This window comes from Tachysurus vachellii, chromosome 4 (assembly GCF_030014155.1).
Source record: "Tachysurus vachellii isolate PV-2020 chromosome 4, HZAU_Pvac_v1, whole genome shotgun sequence".
In the NCBI taxonomy this organism is placed as follows: Eukaryota; Metazoa; Chordata; class Actinopteri; order Siluriformes; family Bagridae; genus Tachysurus; species Tachysurus vachellii.
The window spans coordinates 30,835,010-30,853,139 of NC_083463.1; the positions used below are offsets into that span (position 1 = coordinate 30,835,010).

The window sequence follows — 18,130 nt, forward strand, 5'->3', positions numbered from 1 at the left end:
AACTATAATAACCGCTTTATAGACGCAGGACCCGGATGTGTCCACACTATATAACTATAATAACCGCTTTATAGACGCAGGACCCGGATGTGTCCACACTATATAACTATAATAACCGCTTTATAGACGCAGGACCCGGATGTGTCCACACTATATAACTATAATAACCGCTTTATAGACGCAGGACCCGGATGTGTCCACACTATATAACTATAATAACCGCTTTATAGACGCAGGACCCGGATGTGTCCACACTATATAACTATAATAACGGCTTTATAGACTCTCAGAAGGAGCGTTTGTCTATTTATTCACTTATTCTATTCTTCATTCACTCTGGTGTCCTGCACTCTAGTTATCTGCATTATATGTCCATATTTGAGGATATAATTTAATTAAGAATTGAAATCTTAATGCTGTGACACATGTGAGACGTGTGTGTGTTTGAGGGGAAACAGATTCCAAAAGGACATCATCTCCTGGCTTTGTATGTGACGCTGCCGTGCCATGCAACACCGTTGATTAGTGAGGACTCAGCGAAGAAGTAAAATCTGACATGATGCAGTATGGATCAGTTTTATTCAAGAAATAAAATTAGCAACGCAGTTCCGGTCTGGAGAATTGTGTTTATTAAGCTTTGGGTGTCTGCTTCTGCTGTGTGATATGCAGCATTTTATTGTGAAGCCGTAAAATAAACCTCAGATATCAGACAAGAGGCTGAAATAAATGGCAAAAAAAAACACACACACACAGTAAGATAGTGTGTGTGTGGGTGGATGAACTGAATGTTCCAAAGCCAAACGTGAATGAACCTCATGGGTAATTCCTCACATCTGCAACACAACTCTCACCCCCCATTCCACATGGTACAGTCCAGCCAGTCTCTGACAGGCTTAAAAATGACATCATTTCTTCTTCGGCTGATTGGGTGTGTTGAATTTGAAGAAGATGATGTCTCCATCCTCCACCACATAGTTCCTTCCTTGCTGTCTGTACTTTCCTGCAGCCTGTCCAGAAATCAATGATGACACAAATATAAGTTTTAATACATACATCTCGTATTATATATATATATATATATAAAACAAAAACATTTGGGTGCAAAAAAAGTCTGCACCGTTAAAATGATGTGGATAAAGAAATGTCATTTAAATGTTCTAATAACGTGTAACAACCTCTTTTCTATCTTCTAGACATCTTTCAGATCCTCACAGCTATAAAAGGTGATAACGGTTCTAAGACATTAAACTAAAAAATAAAATAAAATTAAAGAAGCAGCTGATCTGACCTTAACAGCAGGCTCGCTGCCTTCCTCTTTAAAATCCGAAAACTTCATGACCTCAGCCATAATGAAGCCCTTCTCGAAGTCTGTGTGGATCTTACCAGCCGCCTGTGGAGCCTTGGTGCCTTTCTGTTGGTTAGAAAAGCACACAACACACACGGGACTCAAACAAATATACCACCGGCCCATGATGTAGGGTTGGATAATAACAATCAAGGTGATCATCTTGACAACAAACAGAGCCCAGATGTTTCCACACACACATTGTATTTGTTTGTAAGTGTGTGTGTGTGTTTGTAGTTACCCTGATGGTCCATGCGCGTACTTCATCAGGTCCCGCAGTAAAGAAATACTCCAGCTGCAGTGCTGCGTAGCCGCTCTTTATGATCTTGGTCAACACGCTAAAGCATGAACATGTTTTCAATTAGCTACATTAACCAAGTGGGAACATTTAAAATAAGAAACCTTTGAGTTTTATTTCTGGTACTGTGCACATCTAAATTGTAATCTAATAAACCGGAACGTCTGTGATTTATTAACACGGATTATGTTCATATCGTGTTATTTTACTTATGACACTTATCTGTATAGACGGATTATATTCATAAAAGTATTCAGTATTCTGTGAAGGAAAAAAAAAAAAAACCTCGCAGATTTAAAACTCACAAGAGGTGAAAAAGGTGACAAGGTTCGAAATCCCCCCCACCCCCACCCGCTGAAGAAAAATTGAGAACTTAAAATGAAGCACTCTGACAAGAACATAAAGGGAAAAAGACAACATTTGCTTCACGTGAAAAAAGCACCTTTATTAATCCTATTTTTACCAAAATTTCTTGGAAATAATTTTTCTCTGTACAATTTGAGTGCCTTGGAACCTTAATAAATTGATGAACACAAATATTGCTATTGCTTTTGTCTTTTGGCCTCCACAAGCCTTTCAAGTGCCCGTTTTTGTTGTTTAGCGATGTGTCTCTTTATTGCTTTTTGTTCATCCTCTGCGGCTTGAAGTGAGGGATGAAATATGTGATTGCCTTATCTTGCTTCTGAATGCTGATTGGTCAAAAGACGCGAGGATGATTGAGACGCGAGGCGTCATCTGCTTACTAGTGCTTCACACTCCAGTCCAGTTGGTGGCGGTGAATGCACCAAAAGTTGGTTTGCCATCCGCCATAAAAAGTCATTAGAAGTAGAGACGCCAGGCATCAGCTTGATAGACGGTATACTACGCTGCGTCCTAAACCGTCGCCTAAGCACTACTTCGCCTAATTATTGGATGGAAGAGAGCGGTTTCAGACGCAGCTGAAAGAAGCCCTCACCCGACCCCACCCCCCAAAACTAAAAACTCTTCGGATCTACACGATTCACACAAATGACATATTTTGATTAAAAACGTTGAATTTCGCCGAAAAGCGACTAGTTTGCAGGTGTGTAAAGTGTCACAAATTTGGTGCTGGCGGTTCAGCTTGATGGTCACCCGAAGAACTGTCTGAAATATTAACCTGCTTATTATTCGCTTTAATAACGGCTGTAATTTTCATTAAAATCGCCGTAAAATGTCACCGTCCTCCGTAACACCGTTACTAAACCTTCTAAATGAAAAGAAAAAAAAAACGTTACTGCTAGGAAAAGAAAAAGGAAAAAAGTTGTGTGTGAAATCTTAAAAATCTGACCTCTGGGTTTTATTTTCCTTGCAGAACTGCTGTTTCTCCTCATCGCTCATGTCCTGGTATCTGCTCTCGAAACCTCCGCTGAAGGGGATGACGAGAGCACCGGGGTCGTGTGCGTCTACCCACTCCTTAATCTTTACCAGCCTTCGGAGAAAGACACTGTGATTACTTCACCTGATAACGCTATAATAATATAACAATATTTATATAAACGTATTTATTTGTATTAAAACAAACTACTGATATACAAAGAAAGGTGTATGTATTAAGCTGTGCTACATGGGGCTACTGTGTGTACAGTCTAATGGGGCTTTCATAACCGAGTCAGTCCTGAGTCTGAATAAGTGCAAATATGTACTTTGGTTGCACAAAAAAAAAAAAAAAAAGCGAAAGAAAATGTCCTTGTAAGACTTTTTCAGTCATTACCCAGACAGGTTTACTAATAACCCAGAAGGAAGCCACATCATCTTTCTGTACATCTAAAAATCTAATCTAATCTAATCTCCTGGACACGCGGTGTTTCTGTAGCGCTACATCTCTGTACAGGACAGTTTGCATTTCAGTTCAGCGGCACACGGCTACACAAAAGATCCGTGGCGCGTTCGATTCACTTCCTGCACGCGAGTCAATTCGGTGTCGAAACACAAGCGAGTGAACGACTCACTTGGATCTTAAGTTTGAATCCAGCAGCGTTATGCGAAAGCGTCCTAAAACGCCACGACTCACCATTTGTTCTTTTTCCTGATGTAATCTTTCTCAGAGAGATTCACCAGGTAAATCATCGGCTTGGACGTCAGGAAGAGATATTTATTCAGCACCTCGATCTTAAAAAAAAAACAAAAAAAACATTAAGATGAAAACGGTTCAATTTAAAAGAGATTTAAACGCAGTTTCGCTAACAGGATCAGTGACTGGTCACCTCTTTGTCGTTCCATTCGTGGTATCGAACGTGTTTTTTCTCGTCGACCACCCATGACTTGATTTTACACATGATGTCCTGTTTTAAAAAAAAAAAAAAAAAAGGAATTAAAAATCTGTCATTCATGAAAGTCCTGCAAGTTCCCCAAAACCTTTGTATCCTACTCATAAGAAGACTAACTAAGGAAACCACATGAAACTTGATCAACTTCAGATCCTGTAATTTTCTTTGATAACTGCATTTTTACATCTCGAGCACAAACTGCTTTAATACGTTTACAACGTAAAAAGGAAATAAGGAAAAAATAAATAAAAAATAAAAAAGCCGACACAATCCCATAAATTAGATACATTATTGTGAAAGCGCGCGTGTGTGTGAACGCGTGTGTGTGAACGTGTGTGTGTGTGAACATGTGTGTGTGTGTGTCTGTGTGTACGTGTGTATGTATGTGTGTGTGTCTGTGTGTGTGTCTGTGTGTACATGTGTGTGTGTGAACGTGTGTGTATATATGTGTGTGTGTGTCTGTGTATATGTGTGTGTATATATATATGTGTGTATGTATGTGTGTGTATATGTGTGTATGTGTATGTACATGTGTGTGTGTGTGTATGTGTGTGTCTGTGTATATGTGTGTGTATATATATATATGTGTGTGTATGTGTGTGTACGTGTGTATGTGTATGTACGTGTGTGTGTGTGTGTGTGTGAACGTATGTGTGTATGTGTGTGTCTGTGTGCAGTTCACTCACATATTCAGGCTTGAGTTTCTTGTCTCCGCCCCTCACAGCCGTTTTCTCCAGCTTGTCTATGATTGGCCCGATCATCTCCTCGTCTTTCATCCTGAGCTCCTCGTGGATGATCTCGATGTCCCTAACGGGGTCCACGCAGCCCTCCACATGGATGATGTCTTCATCCTCAAATGCTCCTGCACATTCACACACACAAGGAAAACATTATATGCAAATGAGTTATGATACAGCCAGCAGAACACAGACACCAATTTTCTCGGCTTCCCTTAAATAAAACGTGACGGATTATTATCCTCCCTAACATCACGTCCTGAAGCGTTTTATTCCTCTAATACAACAGCAAATTAGCCATGATTGTCATCTTTCATGACCATACACGCTTTTCCCTCCATTTCCAGTTAACGTCATCAGCAAACGTCTCGTGTTTACACGCCCTTTTCCCCCACGTGTGTGGAAAACTCTCTCAGACACAAAACACGCAATGAGAGCGGTCTACTCACGTGTCATGTGAAAAATTGAATCACAGGCGCTGATGTGCGAGAGAAAGGCGTTTCCCAAACCCTGTCCTGCGTGAGCTCCCTTCACCAGCCCGGCGATGTCCACTACATTCAGAAAGGCTGGGACCTTACTGCTCACACACACACACACACACACACACACACACACACACACACAGAGAAACATCAGGTGTGTAATGTGTTGTGTTTGTACTCATCAGCAGTGATCTTACTGCAGTAAATAAAATGAAAAAGACCAGGCACGCCGTTCCACCGGTTTCCCTGCTGAACGTTTTAAACGAAATGTTTTACATACCTGGCAGGCTTGTGATACTGGCATAGAAAGTCGTAGCGCTCATCTGGAATTGGCACGCGACTCTCGTTCGGGTCGATGGTGCAGAAGGGAAAATTCTCCGCCGCTGCCTGACTCTTTGTCAGCACGTTGAAGAAGGTCGATTTACTGAAAACGACACGGACACGAAGCACCGAGTGTCAGCAGACATTCACCGAACACCCAATAAATTCTACTGTAAATGTAATTTTAGACCAGAGAGAAAAGTGCAGATGGAAAGCCTCGTTTTTACTAAGAGCTTGTCGCTTGTCTGCCGTCACTTTTCTTAAGCTAATCGTGTGCTAAAGAAACCGATTATTATTGTAACTTTTCAGATGCTTCCACACAAGCGACACGTTAAGCTACATCCTCACTCACATCCTCGCTCAGCGGATCCCTGCCTTGTCCAAGTGACCTTGTTTTATCCGACGTGTACCCTGACAATGATATGAGTGAAGGGAGAAAAACCTACCAAAATGATCTGAAAACCTAAGACTAGTAAATCTCACATCCTTCATTTTCGTATAAACGTTTGAACGAATTAACATTTTATCGCTAATCAAACCGACGTTCACAAACAAACATGACTTATCAAGCCGAACCGGGACGTCCTGACCGTAATCATGATGACTCTCAAGACTCTCCGGTTGTTGTTTTAATGAAATCGCTGAATGAAACAACTGATCTACAGAAATATATAATATTAATAATAATAATATATGATAAACAATCACCAAATAATTTTATAAAGCATGCTCTAACACACACAACTTCACTTCACAACAATTTAGATTAGTCAGTTTAGAAAAGTCCCATCAGTTAAGTACAAACATTTACATTTACAGCATTTAGCAGACGCCCTTATATCCAGAGCGACTTACATTATCTCATTTTTTTATACAACTGAGCAATTGAGGGTTAAGGGCTTTGCTCAGGAGCCCAACAGTGACAGTTTGGTGGACGTGGGTTTGAACTCACAACCTTCTGATTAATAGCCCAACACCTTAATCACTAGGTTACGACATGCTCACGAGCACGGATATGTTTTCAATAGTCGGAGGTATATGGATGTAATTAATGAGGATTTGAAGCTAGTGGGTGCAAGTGTTGAGGATGCAGAAGGGATAGGTGGAGAGAGATGATTCGCTGTGGCGACCCCTGAAGGTAAAAGCCAAAAGAATAAGAAGAAGAACGTTTGATGACCCTCAGACAACACCATGAAACACACCCCACGTTCGGTAATCCGACGATCCCGATTTTAAGCGAGGTCCCGAATCGTCCGATGATAGGCGGTGGCTTCGGTCCGTCTCCTCCCTTCTTTGGAGGCATCTGAAGAAGAAGAAAATACAAACAAACAAACAAACAAACAAAAAAAACACCATCAAACCTGAACACAAGACGACGTTTGATTTGACTTAATATGATGAAAACACCTTTTTTATTGGGAGCCATGACTGAACTGAAATCTGTCAGCTCTCTGCACTTCATGAATCTATTATAATAATAATAATAATAATAATAATAATAATAATTCACAAGTAGACATCTTTACACAGTTAAATGTGTAAAGCTCAGAGGGATATCTGGGGCTGCTTGTCACCTCAGCACAGGGGACATGATGCTCAAAATAGTGTCCAGTGTAGGATGACCAGGCTGCACAAGCTAAATATAACCGATGTCATTAATAACACCCTAAAGTCACTGCAGCACAGGAGCACTCTGTGTTCTGCCTCCTGACTCGAAGTCACTGCCTCGTTTTCCTCACACACTCCTGACTCCAGACGTTACCTCAGATTAGCTCCATTCATTTGTACACAGTTAGCATTGTTAGCTTCCTACCCACAGTTAGCACTGTAGCACAAAATAACGTCTACGTTCCACACAAGACAAGTTGCGTACAAAGGCAGAAACATGACTTTAACAATGTCAGTGTTTGTATCACCTTGAATTAAGATAATGTCTGATTATGAAGGAGGAATTTGGACCGTGTTGACGGCTCACGCGCTGCGCGGTCCGGGCGACGGCACGAAAAGAAATCCGGAAGTCGAAAATGGTCGACTCTTCCCATTGGTCAAAACCGCGCATGACGTCACGACACATAAAAGAATAAATAAAAACGTTTTGGGGTTTTTTTGTCGCTGGTTAAATTTCTGTTAACGTTTATTACCTTTTTTTTTACGTTTCTAAAATCTAAAAAAAAAAAAATCCAGGTTATAATCCGGATAAAAACGTATTTTGCATAAATTCATCGAAGCTACGTGGTAATAGTGCTAACAGTTTACATCCGGGTATTTAGACGCTAACGCCATACACGGTGCGATCTAAAAGTATTGGCACCCGTCATTAGAAACAGTGCAAATATCACTTGTCTAGGCCTTGTATAGATGTGTTTAAACACACACACACACACAAAGTTCTTTCAACAGAGCATTGGTGTCAAAATTATTGGCACCCATGCTATTAAAAGAACAACAGCACTGACTCTTCCAACAAACTTCAACAGTTTGTGTTTCTCTCATGTGTGCGTCCCTTATATCATGTATAACAGTGACAACAGAATTCCTAAGGACTAACAAATGAAACATAATATATAATACAGTAATAATCTAATAATACAGGTTTGCAGTTTATTCTAGTATGTTTTCGAGAAAAATGCTGTATGTGTGTGTTTGTGTGATTGATATGCTGTGTGTGTGAGATTGAAATGCTGTGTGTGGGGGGATTTAAATGCTGTGTGTGTGGGTGTGTGTGATTGAAATGCTGTGTGTGTGATTGAAATGCTGTGTGTGTGTGTGTGTGTGATGTGATTGATATGCTGTGTGTGTGTGTGTGTGTGTGTGTGTGTGTGATTGAAATGCTGTGTGTGTGTGATTGAAATGCTGTGTGTAGGGGGATTTAAATGCTGTGTGTGTGGGTGTGTGTGATTGAAATGCTGTGTGTGTGTATATGTGTGATTGAAATGCTGTGTGTGTGATTGAAATGCTGTGTGTGTGTGTGTGTGTGTGTGTGATGTGATTGATATGCTGTGTGTGTGTGTGTGTGTGTGTGTGTGATTGAAATGCTGTGTGTGTGTGATTGAAATGCTGTGTGTAGGGGGATTTAAATGCTGTGTGTGTGGGTGTGTGTGATTGAAATGCTGTGTGTGTGTATATGTGTGATTGAAATGCTGTGTGTGTGATTGAAATGCTGTGTGTGTGTGTGTGTGATTGAAATGCTGTGTGTGTGTGTGTGTGTGTGATTGAAATGCTGTGTGTGTGATTGAAATGTTGTGTGTGTGTGTGTGTGTGTGTGCGTCTGCATTTAAACTGCAATATTTAGTGCATAATTGAAAACATGGTGATAAATGAGCAAAAATGTTCACAGATTCTAGAAGAGGCTTTCTTTTTTTATCTCCAGTTCACATAATCCCATACAAACTGGGTGCATATTTATAATTAATAATTATTATTTATATTTAGATTGATTAATATTAATTAAATTAATAAAGCTGCTTAAACATATCATTCTACAGCAATGAACATGTGCAAAATCAGGTAAGTACAATCAGTACAAAACAAAAGTACAAAACAGTCTGGCAGCAGCCACTGTATGAACAGTTCAGTCACATTAACACAACAGATCAGATTTTCAGTACACATCATACAGAAAAAAACCCTGATGAGAAGAAAATATCTACATTTGGATTTGTGAAAATACGTACCTCATGGTCACAAAACCAAAATTCGAATTGCATACTTTGTCGTTTTAGTATACGAGCGAGCGCACTGCACTTGTACTTGTAGCGTACGCTCACAGGGAATCACAATAAAATCTTTAGACCTGCAACACTATCATTAACAGAGCACCTTATGGGACATTTCGCAACATCACGTATTCTCAGGTTTTTTGAAGTATGTCGAAAGGTCGAGAATCATATTTTGCATGAACTTTGTGCTGAGATGCATGATATATTAAAGGTGGGGTGCACGTTGTTTGAAAAATGCCTCAGAAATCTGAGTCGACTAACAAAACAAATGTGTAGCCAATGAGCAAAAAGGGGCGTGTCTTGTCAATATGCGGCGGAGAGAGTGTTCAGTGCGCATGTCTGACATTAGCCGAAAGCGATTAAAACATTGACATGGCGGATACCTGCCGTTACCTCTGCCTCGGGTTCTAGGTGTTGAACATCTTCTTCCCCGTGAAACGGAGCTAAATTTTCACGGTACAACACACAGTACTACACAAACACATGTGTATTACCTTAGTATTACTCATTGTGTTCATTTACTGATAAAAAATATACCCTCGGCCAGCCGCCCCAGCAGGTTCCGCTATAATAGTTGCCTGGGTTACGTATGTATGTACGTGTGGGGCGGAGCTATCAAAACAGGGGTGACACCCATTTGGGTTAGGGGCGTGTTTGTTTTGCTGATTTCAAATGTCAACATTTTCTTTCAAACTTCGTGCACCGCACCTTTAAGTTTGTGGGTTTTTTTTTTTTTTTTCAGCATACTTTGCAACCAAGCAAACGCCAAACACACCTTTCAAAATGATTATAATAAAAGTAGCGTGGATTCTCTTTTACATTTGGCACACCATGCAAAACAATACAATTCAAAAACCAATGGGAGAAGAAACAATTCAATCGGAAAGGTCACGCTGCACACGGAGGCGTCTCAGTCATCTGAGAAACAATACGATTGGCCGCTGTTACAGAATCAGACGAATCACGCATGACTTGTTCGATGTCTCCTTCCTCCTGCAGCTGAACCCCATACAGACATGAGGTCTCCGGTCTCTGACCAAGCCTACACGCAGTAGCCACCGGACGAGCTCACGGCCCAGGAAGCAACCTGCACGTTCGCACCTGTCAATCAAAGCAAGGATTCACCTACAGATCCTGAGAGAGAGTCGGCTGATCCGCTGAGAGAGGGTGAAAAAGAGGAAATAAGACACAAAGATGGAAGAATTGATGTGTTAAAAAGTGCATGCACAGGGAGAGAAAAAGGAGGGTAAAAGAAAAGAAATGCATTATCATTCATAATGACAAAAACAAGCTTACGTAATAAATGCAATAATGCATTTCTGCATGAAAGAAAGTTAACCCAGAAATGAAAGAGGTAACCCATGAAGAAGAGACGAAGAAACTCGATCTGGCTTCGTTTTGAATTTTTTTCCACACATGTACACACACCTTCTCTTGTGCACGATGTCTTGCACGCACTGATTCTTATGGTAGCGGACGAACTGCGTGCAAGTCAGCCGTATCTCTTCAGGAACGGCTGATGGAGCTCGGCTAGTCTGCTGCGCTCCACCCAACAGTGATGCCAGCCTACACACACACACACACACACACAATCATAAAATCATCCACAAGCCACAAAATATTTGACGCATAATTCCTTATTAATATTTCTGCTCCTTAAATGATGTTACCACAGTTTGTGTTGTCATGGTAACCTTTTTACCACCCACCTCTTTTTAAATGGCAAAATGATGAGATGTTCATCCAGCCCGAATATCCCGAAAGATATTAAACCCTACATGAGAGGTTTATTAATTAGTAATTACCACCACTGTATCAAATGAAGTGTGTGTGTGTGTGGGTCTGTGTGTGTGTATACCTGTCCATAATTGGCCACAGCACAGAAGAACTGCAGCTCGAGGTAAAGTCGCCCAGGATCGCTGTTTAAAAGCCACCAGAGGCAGCTGGACACGTTCTACACTCAGGAAGAAAAAGATTTGACTTTCAAAGGAATAATTTGTGAAAGCTAACAATTGCTTTTTCAAACAAAAAGTGTGTGTGTATGTGTGTGTGTGAGAGAGAGGGGGAGAGAGAGAGAGAGAGAGAGAGAGAGAGACAGAACTCACTGCGAGCAGGCTGACAATGAGCAGCAGACAGAGCAGCACATGACGTGCCACTTGTCTCTCCTCCTGGACACGTGCACATGTGGATGCCTCAGTCAGTGCTACACCTGAAGGAGAGGCAGCAGTTACTACACACAAACACACACACACACTCACAAAGTAGCACATGTATGTGTATAAACTCTGCATGTATTAATCTTGCCTGTTGGTGGTGCTGGTGTGTCGTTCAAAAAGTCTGCTCTTGTTTCAGGTATGCAGTCATTATGCCCTGAACACACACACACACACACACACACACACACAGAAAGTCTGAGTGAAGTGTCCTACCTATATCTGCGTCTAAGTGAACTCTAGTGAGAAACTGATTTGACTCAGAATCAACTCTTTAGGAAAAGTGCAGGAAGGGAATCACTAAAGGAAACTCATAGAAACAATTTTTTTGGTAGTTCTTCTGACTAATGAATGAAATATTTGAAATAAAATGAACAAGATTTATAAGAACGTGTTCAGCTCTACATTTTATTTATTGCTTTTTTTGTTTTTATACATATACACACACCTCTGTTTGTACTGCTGTGTGATGGTGTGAACTCGGCTGAGCCGTGATCCTCGGGTCGAGTCTGGCTTCTGATGTCATCTGTGGTGCCTGACATCGAGCTCTGCTCCAGGATCTGGTAATTCTGCTCCTCCTGAGAACCCTGACTGAGGCCCATCAGAGACACACCACCAAGAAGGATGCTACAGCTCAAAACCACAGTGCTGCTGATGATCTGAGAGAGAGAGAGAGAGAGAGAGAGAGAGAGAGAGAGAGACAGAAAGAGCAATGTGAGGTGAGAGACATAAACGAGACAGAAAGAGAAGGCGAAGAAGAAAGCAACATGATCATACCTGCCACTTGCCGTAGAAGAAAGATGCATCAGTCGTGTTGCCTTCTCTCTCACCAGCTGCAAGCAACAAACCCACTATCAGAAACGGGAGCCTGTAACACACACACACACACACACACACACACACACACACACACACACACACACAAACATACACTACAGACAAGCTGCATGTAGTTCATAATCATGTAAAGAGTTACACATGATGGCAGCATGCAGCATCACACACACACACACACACACACACACACACACACACACACACACACTCTTACCCCCAGCCAAGGATGATGAAAACAACAGGTGGCAATTTGAGCTGTTCGTTCCTCTTCAGCAGAGCAAGAGAGAACGCTAGCAAACCTACAAAACAACACACGATGTACACAACTACACAACTCCAAACAAAATAAAACTGTCATTTCTTTTCCATCTAGAATCAGAGAAACGTGTCAGTAAGTGTTAATAAGACAAAGACTATGTTTGTCCACTAAATACATTTACAGCTAAATATTTGTCTAATGTGCCAAACAAAAATAATGTATTAATAAAATAAGATCTAATAAAATAAACCCCTGGCTTCAAGACTTCTGTTGAAGATAAGTCTGTATCACACACGCATGTGTGTTTGTGTTACCTGTCCAAATGTAGGTGCTATACAGAGCTCCATAGAGGAGTGTGAATGTAAGGATCTGTCCCAGGACGTTCTCCTGCTGAACCACAAACCTCCACAAGGTCATCGACACACACACCAAGAGCTGCAAAAGACCACACACACACACACACACACACACACACACACACACACACACACACACACAGTATAAATATGACATAGTAAGGTGGAGTTACAGGGAATTGTACTGCAGGATTGTGCTCACCCACCTGAGCGAGGAACAGGTTTGTTGTGAACAAATGAGGCAACCTCTTGAACTTCTTGCTGAGGACCATGATGGCAACGGTCCACACCTATCACACAGATTCATTCCCCACAAACACACACACACACACACATAGTTCTGATTACTAATCCATTTAAAGCTCTTATATACTTCATCTTTGGTCACACACACACACAGTCACACACACACACTCACCAGTGCGATGATGCTGATGATGCTTATGTTAAAGTTGACTTCCTGCAGCTCAGAGATCAGGTGTGTTGCCTCCATCCAGGGGATGGAGAGTAACCATACTGACAGGTACATGATGGGTGCAGATAGCAACGTGCTGATCACCATACCTGAGGTTACCTACACACACACACACACACACACACACACACACACACACACATAAATGCAAACATATGCAAACTATTTAGGAAAGACTTGAAGCATTTATTTTGGTCAGAAAAGAAAAAAAATCCTTTTTTTTTTAAAACATTCATTCATTTGCTTTTTAAGTGGCTATTAATAAACATTAAAAAAAAAGGCTGAATTGTGAAAAAAAGTGAATAAAGTGTATATGGAGATGTATTTACAATATAAATGAATAATCGCACTTTGTAATTAGTGCAGATTCCTTATGTATCTGATGTTTTATCCCTAACATATTAGATAAAATTTATGTCCATTTGTTTTGTTTTTTTGAGTCAATGTGAAACTCACCACCTCCAGCTGCATGTTATACTGACTGGCGTAAATGGCCACGCTGGGGGCAGTGGGGAAGATGCCGTACAGAAAGGCGTAGTCCGACAGACTGGTGTGGTTCACAGAACTGGAGTTGCCTGCGTCCAGCAGCTCCAACATGTCTTTACACAACAATGGCATCAGCAAACTGGAGGAAAAGACAGACACGCAAATTCAACAACAGCACACACACACACATCAAACCACTAACACGTCTTACACAAACCCGTCGGACTGCACCATGCTGAAATAACCTCAAAGCCTCACTTATAACACCATACGCATATACACACTCACAGTTTTGCTGTAAGGAGTACAATCAGGGTGACCCCTGTAGAGCGGGTAACTCTACCCATCTGCCCGACCATAGTCAGGCCCAAGTAAAAGAGCGCCGCTCCTCCAAACGAGTCAGCCAATCCATCCACCAACTCCCCAAGCAATAAGGGGACACGCCCACCAAACAGGAAGTGAGAGACGATCCCGACCAAGACCATGAAAACAATCGGATTCTTAAGTACCTGGAAAACACAAAAAAAAACACACATGAGACAACGAGTACACGGCTTAATTTATTAAGAAATCTGTAGAAACAAACATACACGCAGAAAGACAGTAGAGACAATGTGCAGCTTGCTGTAGTTGTGGTCTGGACATTGCCTCCAACGCTGGAGCTCACACAGAGCAAAGCCCAGCGGATTCAGCAGCATCAGAGACACCGGAGCCACCAAATACAGATACTGTGCATATTCAGGGTGAGAACCGCAGTACAGAGCGTCCACTGCAAAAAAGAAAATATATAAATAAGAGAATGATTGTAAGATTAAACAAAAATGGTGTTTGTCACTCACCTATCGGATATCCCAGTGCAAAGTCATTACTCTGCGTGGTGAAGATGGCAAACAGCCCCGCTTTGCCGAATCTACCCTCCGGACTCGCCACCAGCAGCGTGAGGACACACACCAGCACAAAAACACACACCTTGGCAATCAGCACACTCCACAGGAATGACCACACTACGTTACCGAACTGCAGCTGCACCATGTTTTTAAAGAGCAGCGCCGGAAGAGCAAAGCAGGACACAAAGCTGCCCAGGCTCCTGGACTGTCCCGTGCCGATGACCTCGCTGCGGCCTGCCACGTAGCCACACAGGATAATGCCGAAACACTCGAGCAGCGCCGGGAACAGCCTGTCGATGGACATCGCTGGTGCGGACAGAGGATTGTGGGTAATGTTTTGCCCATGAATGATGACATAATGACCTCCTTCCATGATGGCATCTGAGACACTGACAGGATGTCAAATAGAGAAGACAGGAAATGTCTACGATAAAGGGAGGGAAGTACAAATGAGTCAGTTTTCACACTGTAAATTATATTTATCAACCAAAACCCATATCAAATGTTTGTTATGTCATAATTATCCTCTCAGTAAGATGCTGTCAGGTGACATAAACAAATCTGTTAAAAGTGTTAAAGAATATACACATACACATACACACCTACTCTTACAGGCCAAATCATTCATTTTAGATAGAATTATTATGCACACGTCAAACTTGTGTACACTTGTTAGTTATCACACAAAAACAAATTAGCAAGTTAGCAAAACAAAGGTAGTTCCTATATGACAGCTATAAGCTACAGCCTATGAAGTCTCATAATGATGTTATGATATGGTTTATATACGTACCTTCATGAAAAGGTTCTTTTTAAAGCACTGAAAGAACATTTTGTACTCGATAAGCGTGCGAATGTTCCTCACTTTGCCTCCTTAGCATGTTTGCTAACCGTGTATGTATCGCTATTTAGCCATCTTTACTATGTTGGTGACCGTTATGTTTATGCAACGCCTTGTCGCTGATTGATTGACAGTACGCATAACCAATAAGAATGCATCTAACATTTAGCTCCACCCACTCTTCTCACTCTTCTGACGCAACCATAGCATTGTGTGTGTGTGTGTGTGTGTGTGTGTGTGTGTGTGTGTGTGTGTGTGTGTGTGCGCATATCATAATTTGTCAGATAAACTATATTTAATATAAATATTAAATGTCCTAATTTGGCCTAATTATTTATTTTTTTTATCAAATGTCTACACTTTATAACACAAGTTCTATGTTTCAAATGCACATTTATACTGTATATTAATACTGGGTTTTCTTTATTTTATTTATTAAAAATATAAAAAAAATTATTTTCAATTCAATTTGTTTGTAAATCAAAATTTGTTTTACAGTTAATAATCTCTGCGTTTATATATATAAAATAAATAATGACAAATTGCCCCAGTACAGATACAATAAAATATTAGCGATAGATAGATAGATAGATAGATAGATAGATAGATAGATAGATAGATAGATAGACAGACAGATAGATAGATAGACAGACACAGACAGATAGATAGATAGATAGATAGATAGATAGATAGATAGATAGATAGATAGATAGATAGACAAGGAGAGACAGACAGACAGACAGATAGATAGACAGACACAGACAGACAGACAGACATGTAGATAGATAGACAGATAGATAGATACAGACAGATATATACATATAGATAAATAGATAGATAGATAGATAGATAGATAGATAGATAGATAGATAGATAGATAGATAGATAGATAGATAGACAAGGAGAGACAGACAGACAGACAGATAGATAGACAGACACAGACAGACAGACAGACATGTAGATAGATAGACAGATAGATAGATAGATACAGACAGATATATACATATAGATAGATAGATAGATAGATAGATAGATAGACAGACAGAGAGGCAGACAGACAGACAGATAGACAGACAGACAGACAGACAGACAGACAGACAGACAGACAGACAGATAGATATATACAGATAGATAGACAGATAGATAGATAGACAGATAGATAGAAAACAGACAACAAAAAAGGTTCACTTCAACATTTATTTAGAAAACCTCTTAAACACGTTTTCATGTTCCACAAAAAAAGGCACAAGCAGAGAAGCTGTAACAAACCAAGAAGACACAAATAAAACAATGGTAGGGAGGAAAAAAAGGGGAAAAAACAAAACAGACTCTAAGTACCGCTACCTCGATCATAGTGACGTCATAGTGACATCATCATTGGTTCAGTTCAATTTTTGGTCTTTGCTTTGTAACTTCTTGTGACAAGCATTTGTGCACTTTTCCTTAAATACAAGTTTCATTGAAAAAAAAAATAAAAAATAAACAATAAAAACAAAAATAAACAATTTCTATAGATTCTTCGCAGATTAGACTGCAGGATCGGACATTATTCAGGATTATTAGAAGATACAGGATTATACTTTAATCATACATCATTATACTTCTTCAGATTAGTCTCATTTGCATAATCCCAGGAATCGGCTTGCGCTCGTTCTCCCTCATCCTTTCTTTCAGCTCATTCTGCTGTCAAAGCTCGCATCATCAAAATAGCCTGTAAACATTTGCATTAATATCGGAAGCCTAAACTATGCTAATGTACAACACAAATAAGCTTATTTCTATCATCGGATTTAGCTAAATTATGGCAAAGTGTGTAACTTTCACACACAAGGGGCTTTGCTTCTGCTTCTTCCTCATTATTATTATTATTATTATTATTATTATTATTATTATTATATTGTTTATGGATATGGGCATACAAAAAAATTGCACTTTTTTAAACACAACACATATAATAATACTGAATGTACAGAAAACAACACAAGGCAAAAAAAAAAAATCGAAGCGATGTTGAAAAAAAAAAAGATTTTAGGCACTCTGTGGTCTTCTTTGTTTCTGCTAGACAAATATCCTTACACACATACACACAAAGATAAGAATAAGGCACATCCTTCATTACGATATCAAATCGCTTCCCTGCGATCTACACTCGGCGCTTGACGTATATAGTTATTTAAAAAAGAATAATGGAAGTTTAAAGGAAGCTGTTTAACCTTTCTGTAGAACCCTTTCATGGACTATTCTAGCGAAGTGGTACGAGATTTGTAAACTAAGCTCAAGCGCCGTCGTTAAGGCTTTCGGTGAAGCCTTTTATAGAGGAAATGATGATGGAATGAAATTTCTACGTGGTATAAAACGCCACTCGAAGACGTTCTGCCGTGCCGCTTTTGATATAAAACAAGGTCGTATTACAGTTTTGTTATACGCTGGCATTGTATTTTAATGTTTAGTGACCGAATTCGACGTCCGGCCCTAGACTTAAATTGTAAGCGGTTTAATTTTCTGAGTATTTATTTTCTTTTTTCGGTATGTGAAAACGAGACAAAATTCTTAACTGTGATAACTGCACGTGGTCTACAGACGTGG

The 18,130-nt window shown here is 40.3% G+C and overlaps 3 protein-coding genes across 3 annotated transcripts in view; all 3 read right to left on the reverse strand.

Moving 5' to 3' along the window:
• Nucleotides 1–606: 606 nt before the first annotated feature.
• Nucleotides 607–7,509, reverse strand: ola1 (Obg-like ATPase 1). The gene is made up of 11 exons (XM_060868893.1): nt 7,388–7,509; nt 6,674–6,774; nt 5,431–5,574; nt 5,118–5,245; nt 4,618–4,793; nt 3,869–3,946; nt 3,676–3,773; nt 2,953–3,093; nt 1,587–1,683; nt 1,289–1,411; nt 607–1,007 (listed from the first exon to the last, which is right to left on the reverse strand). Exons 2-11 carry the CDS (start codon nt 6,772–6,774, stop codon nt 906–908), a joined length of 1,188 nt encoding a protein of 395 aa, XP_060724876.1. The 5' UTR covers nt 7,388–7,509; the 3' UTR covers nt 607–905.
• Nucleotides 7,510–8,809: 1,300 nt separating this feature from the next.
• gpr155b (G protein-coupled receptor 155b) lies at nt 8,810–15,706 on the reverse strand. Its single transcript, XM_060868885.1, is given in 18 exon segments — nt 8,810–10,215; nt 10,218–10,291; nt 10,619–10,756; nt 10,900–10,964; nt 11,049–11,144; nt 11,296–11,399; nt 11,495–11,560; nt 11,852–12,062; nt 12,181–12,271; nt 12,455–12,539; nt 12,814–12,934; nt 13,062–13,145; nt 13,274–13,429; nt 13,787–13,955; nt 14,105–14,325; nt 14,407–14,585; nt 14,656–15,127; nt 15,497–15,706. Coding segments are annotated over 17 exon segments (2,418 nt in total). The 5' UTR covers nt 15,077–15,127; nt 15,497–15,706; the 3' UTR covers nt 8,810–10,078.
• Nucleotides 15,707–16,727: 1,021 nt separating this feature from the next.
• wipf1b (WAS/WASL interacting protein family, member 1b) overlaps nt 16,728–18,130 on the reverse strand; it is a 15,224-nt gene continuing 13,821 nt past the window's right edge. The window contains exon 8 of the mRNA XM_060868892.1: nt 16,728–18,130. This exon is cut by the window's right edge and continues 758 nt beyond it. The gene's annotated coding sequence lies outside the window, so the exon portion shown is untranslated.

Coding starts and splice junctions, on each gene's coding strand:
- ola1 (XM_060868893.1), bottom strand. CDS start 6,774: ATGCCTCCAAAGAAGGGAGGAGACGGACCGAAGCCACCGCCTATCATC. Junction 3,774..3,868: donor ACGAATGGAACGACAAAGAG/GTGACCAGTCAC, acceptor TTTTTTTTTAAG/ATCGAGGTGCTGAATAAATA. Junction 1,008..1,288: donor GCAGCGAGCCTGCTGTTAAG/GTCAGATCAGCT, acceptor ATTTCTGGACAG/GCTGCAGGAAAGTACAGACA.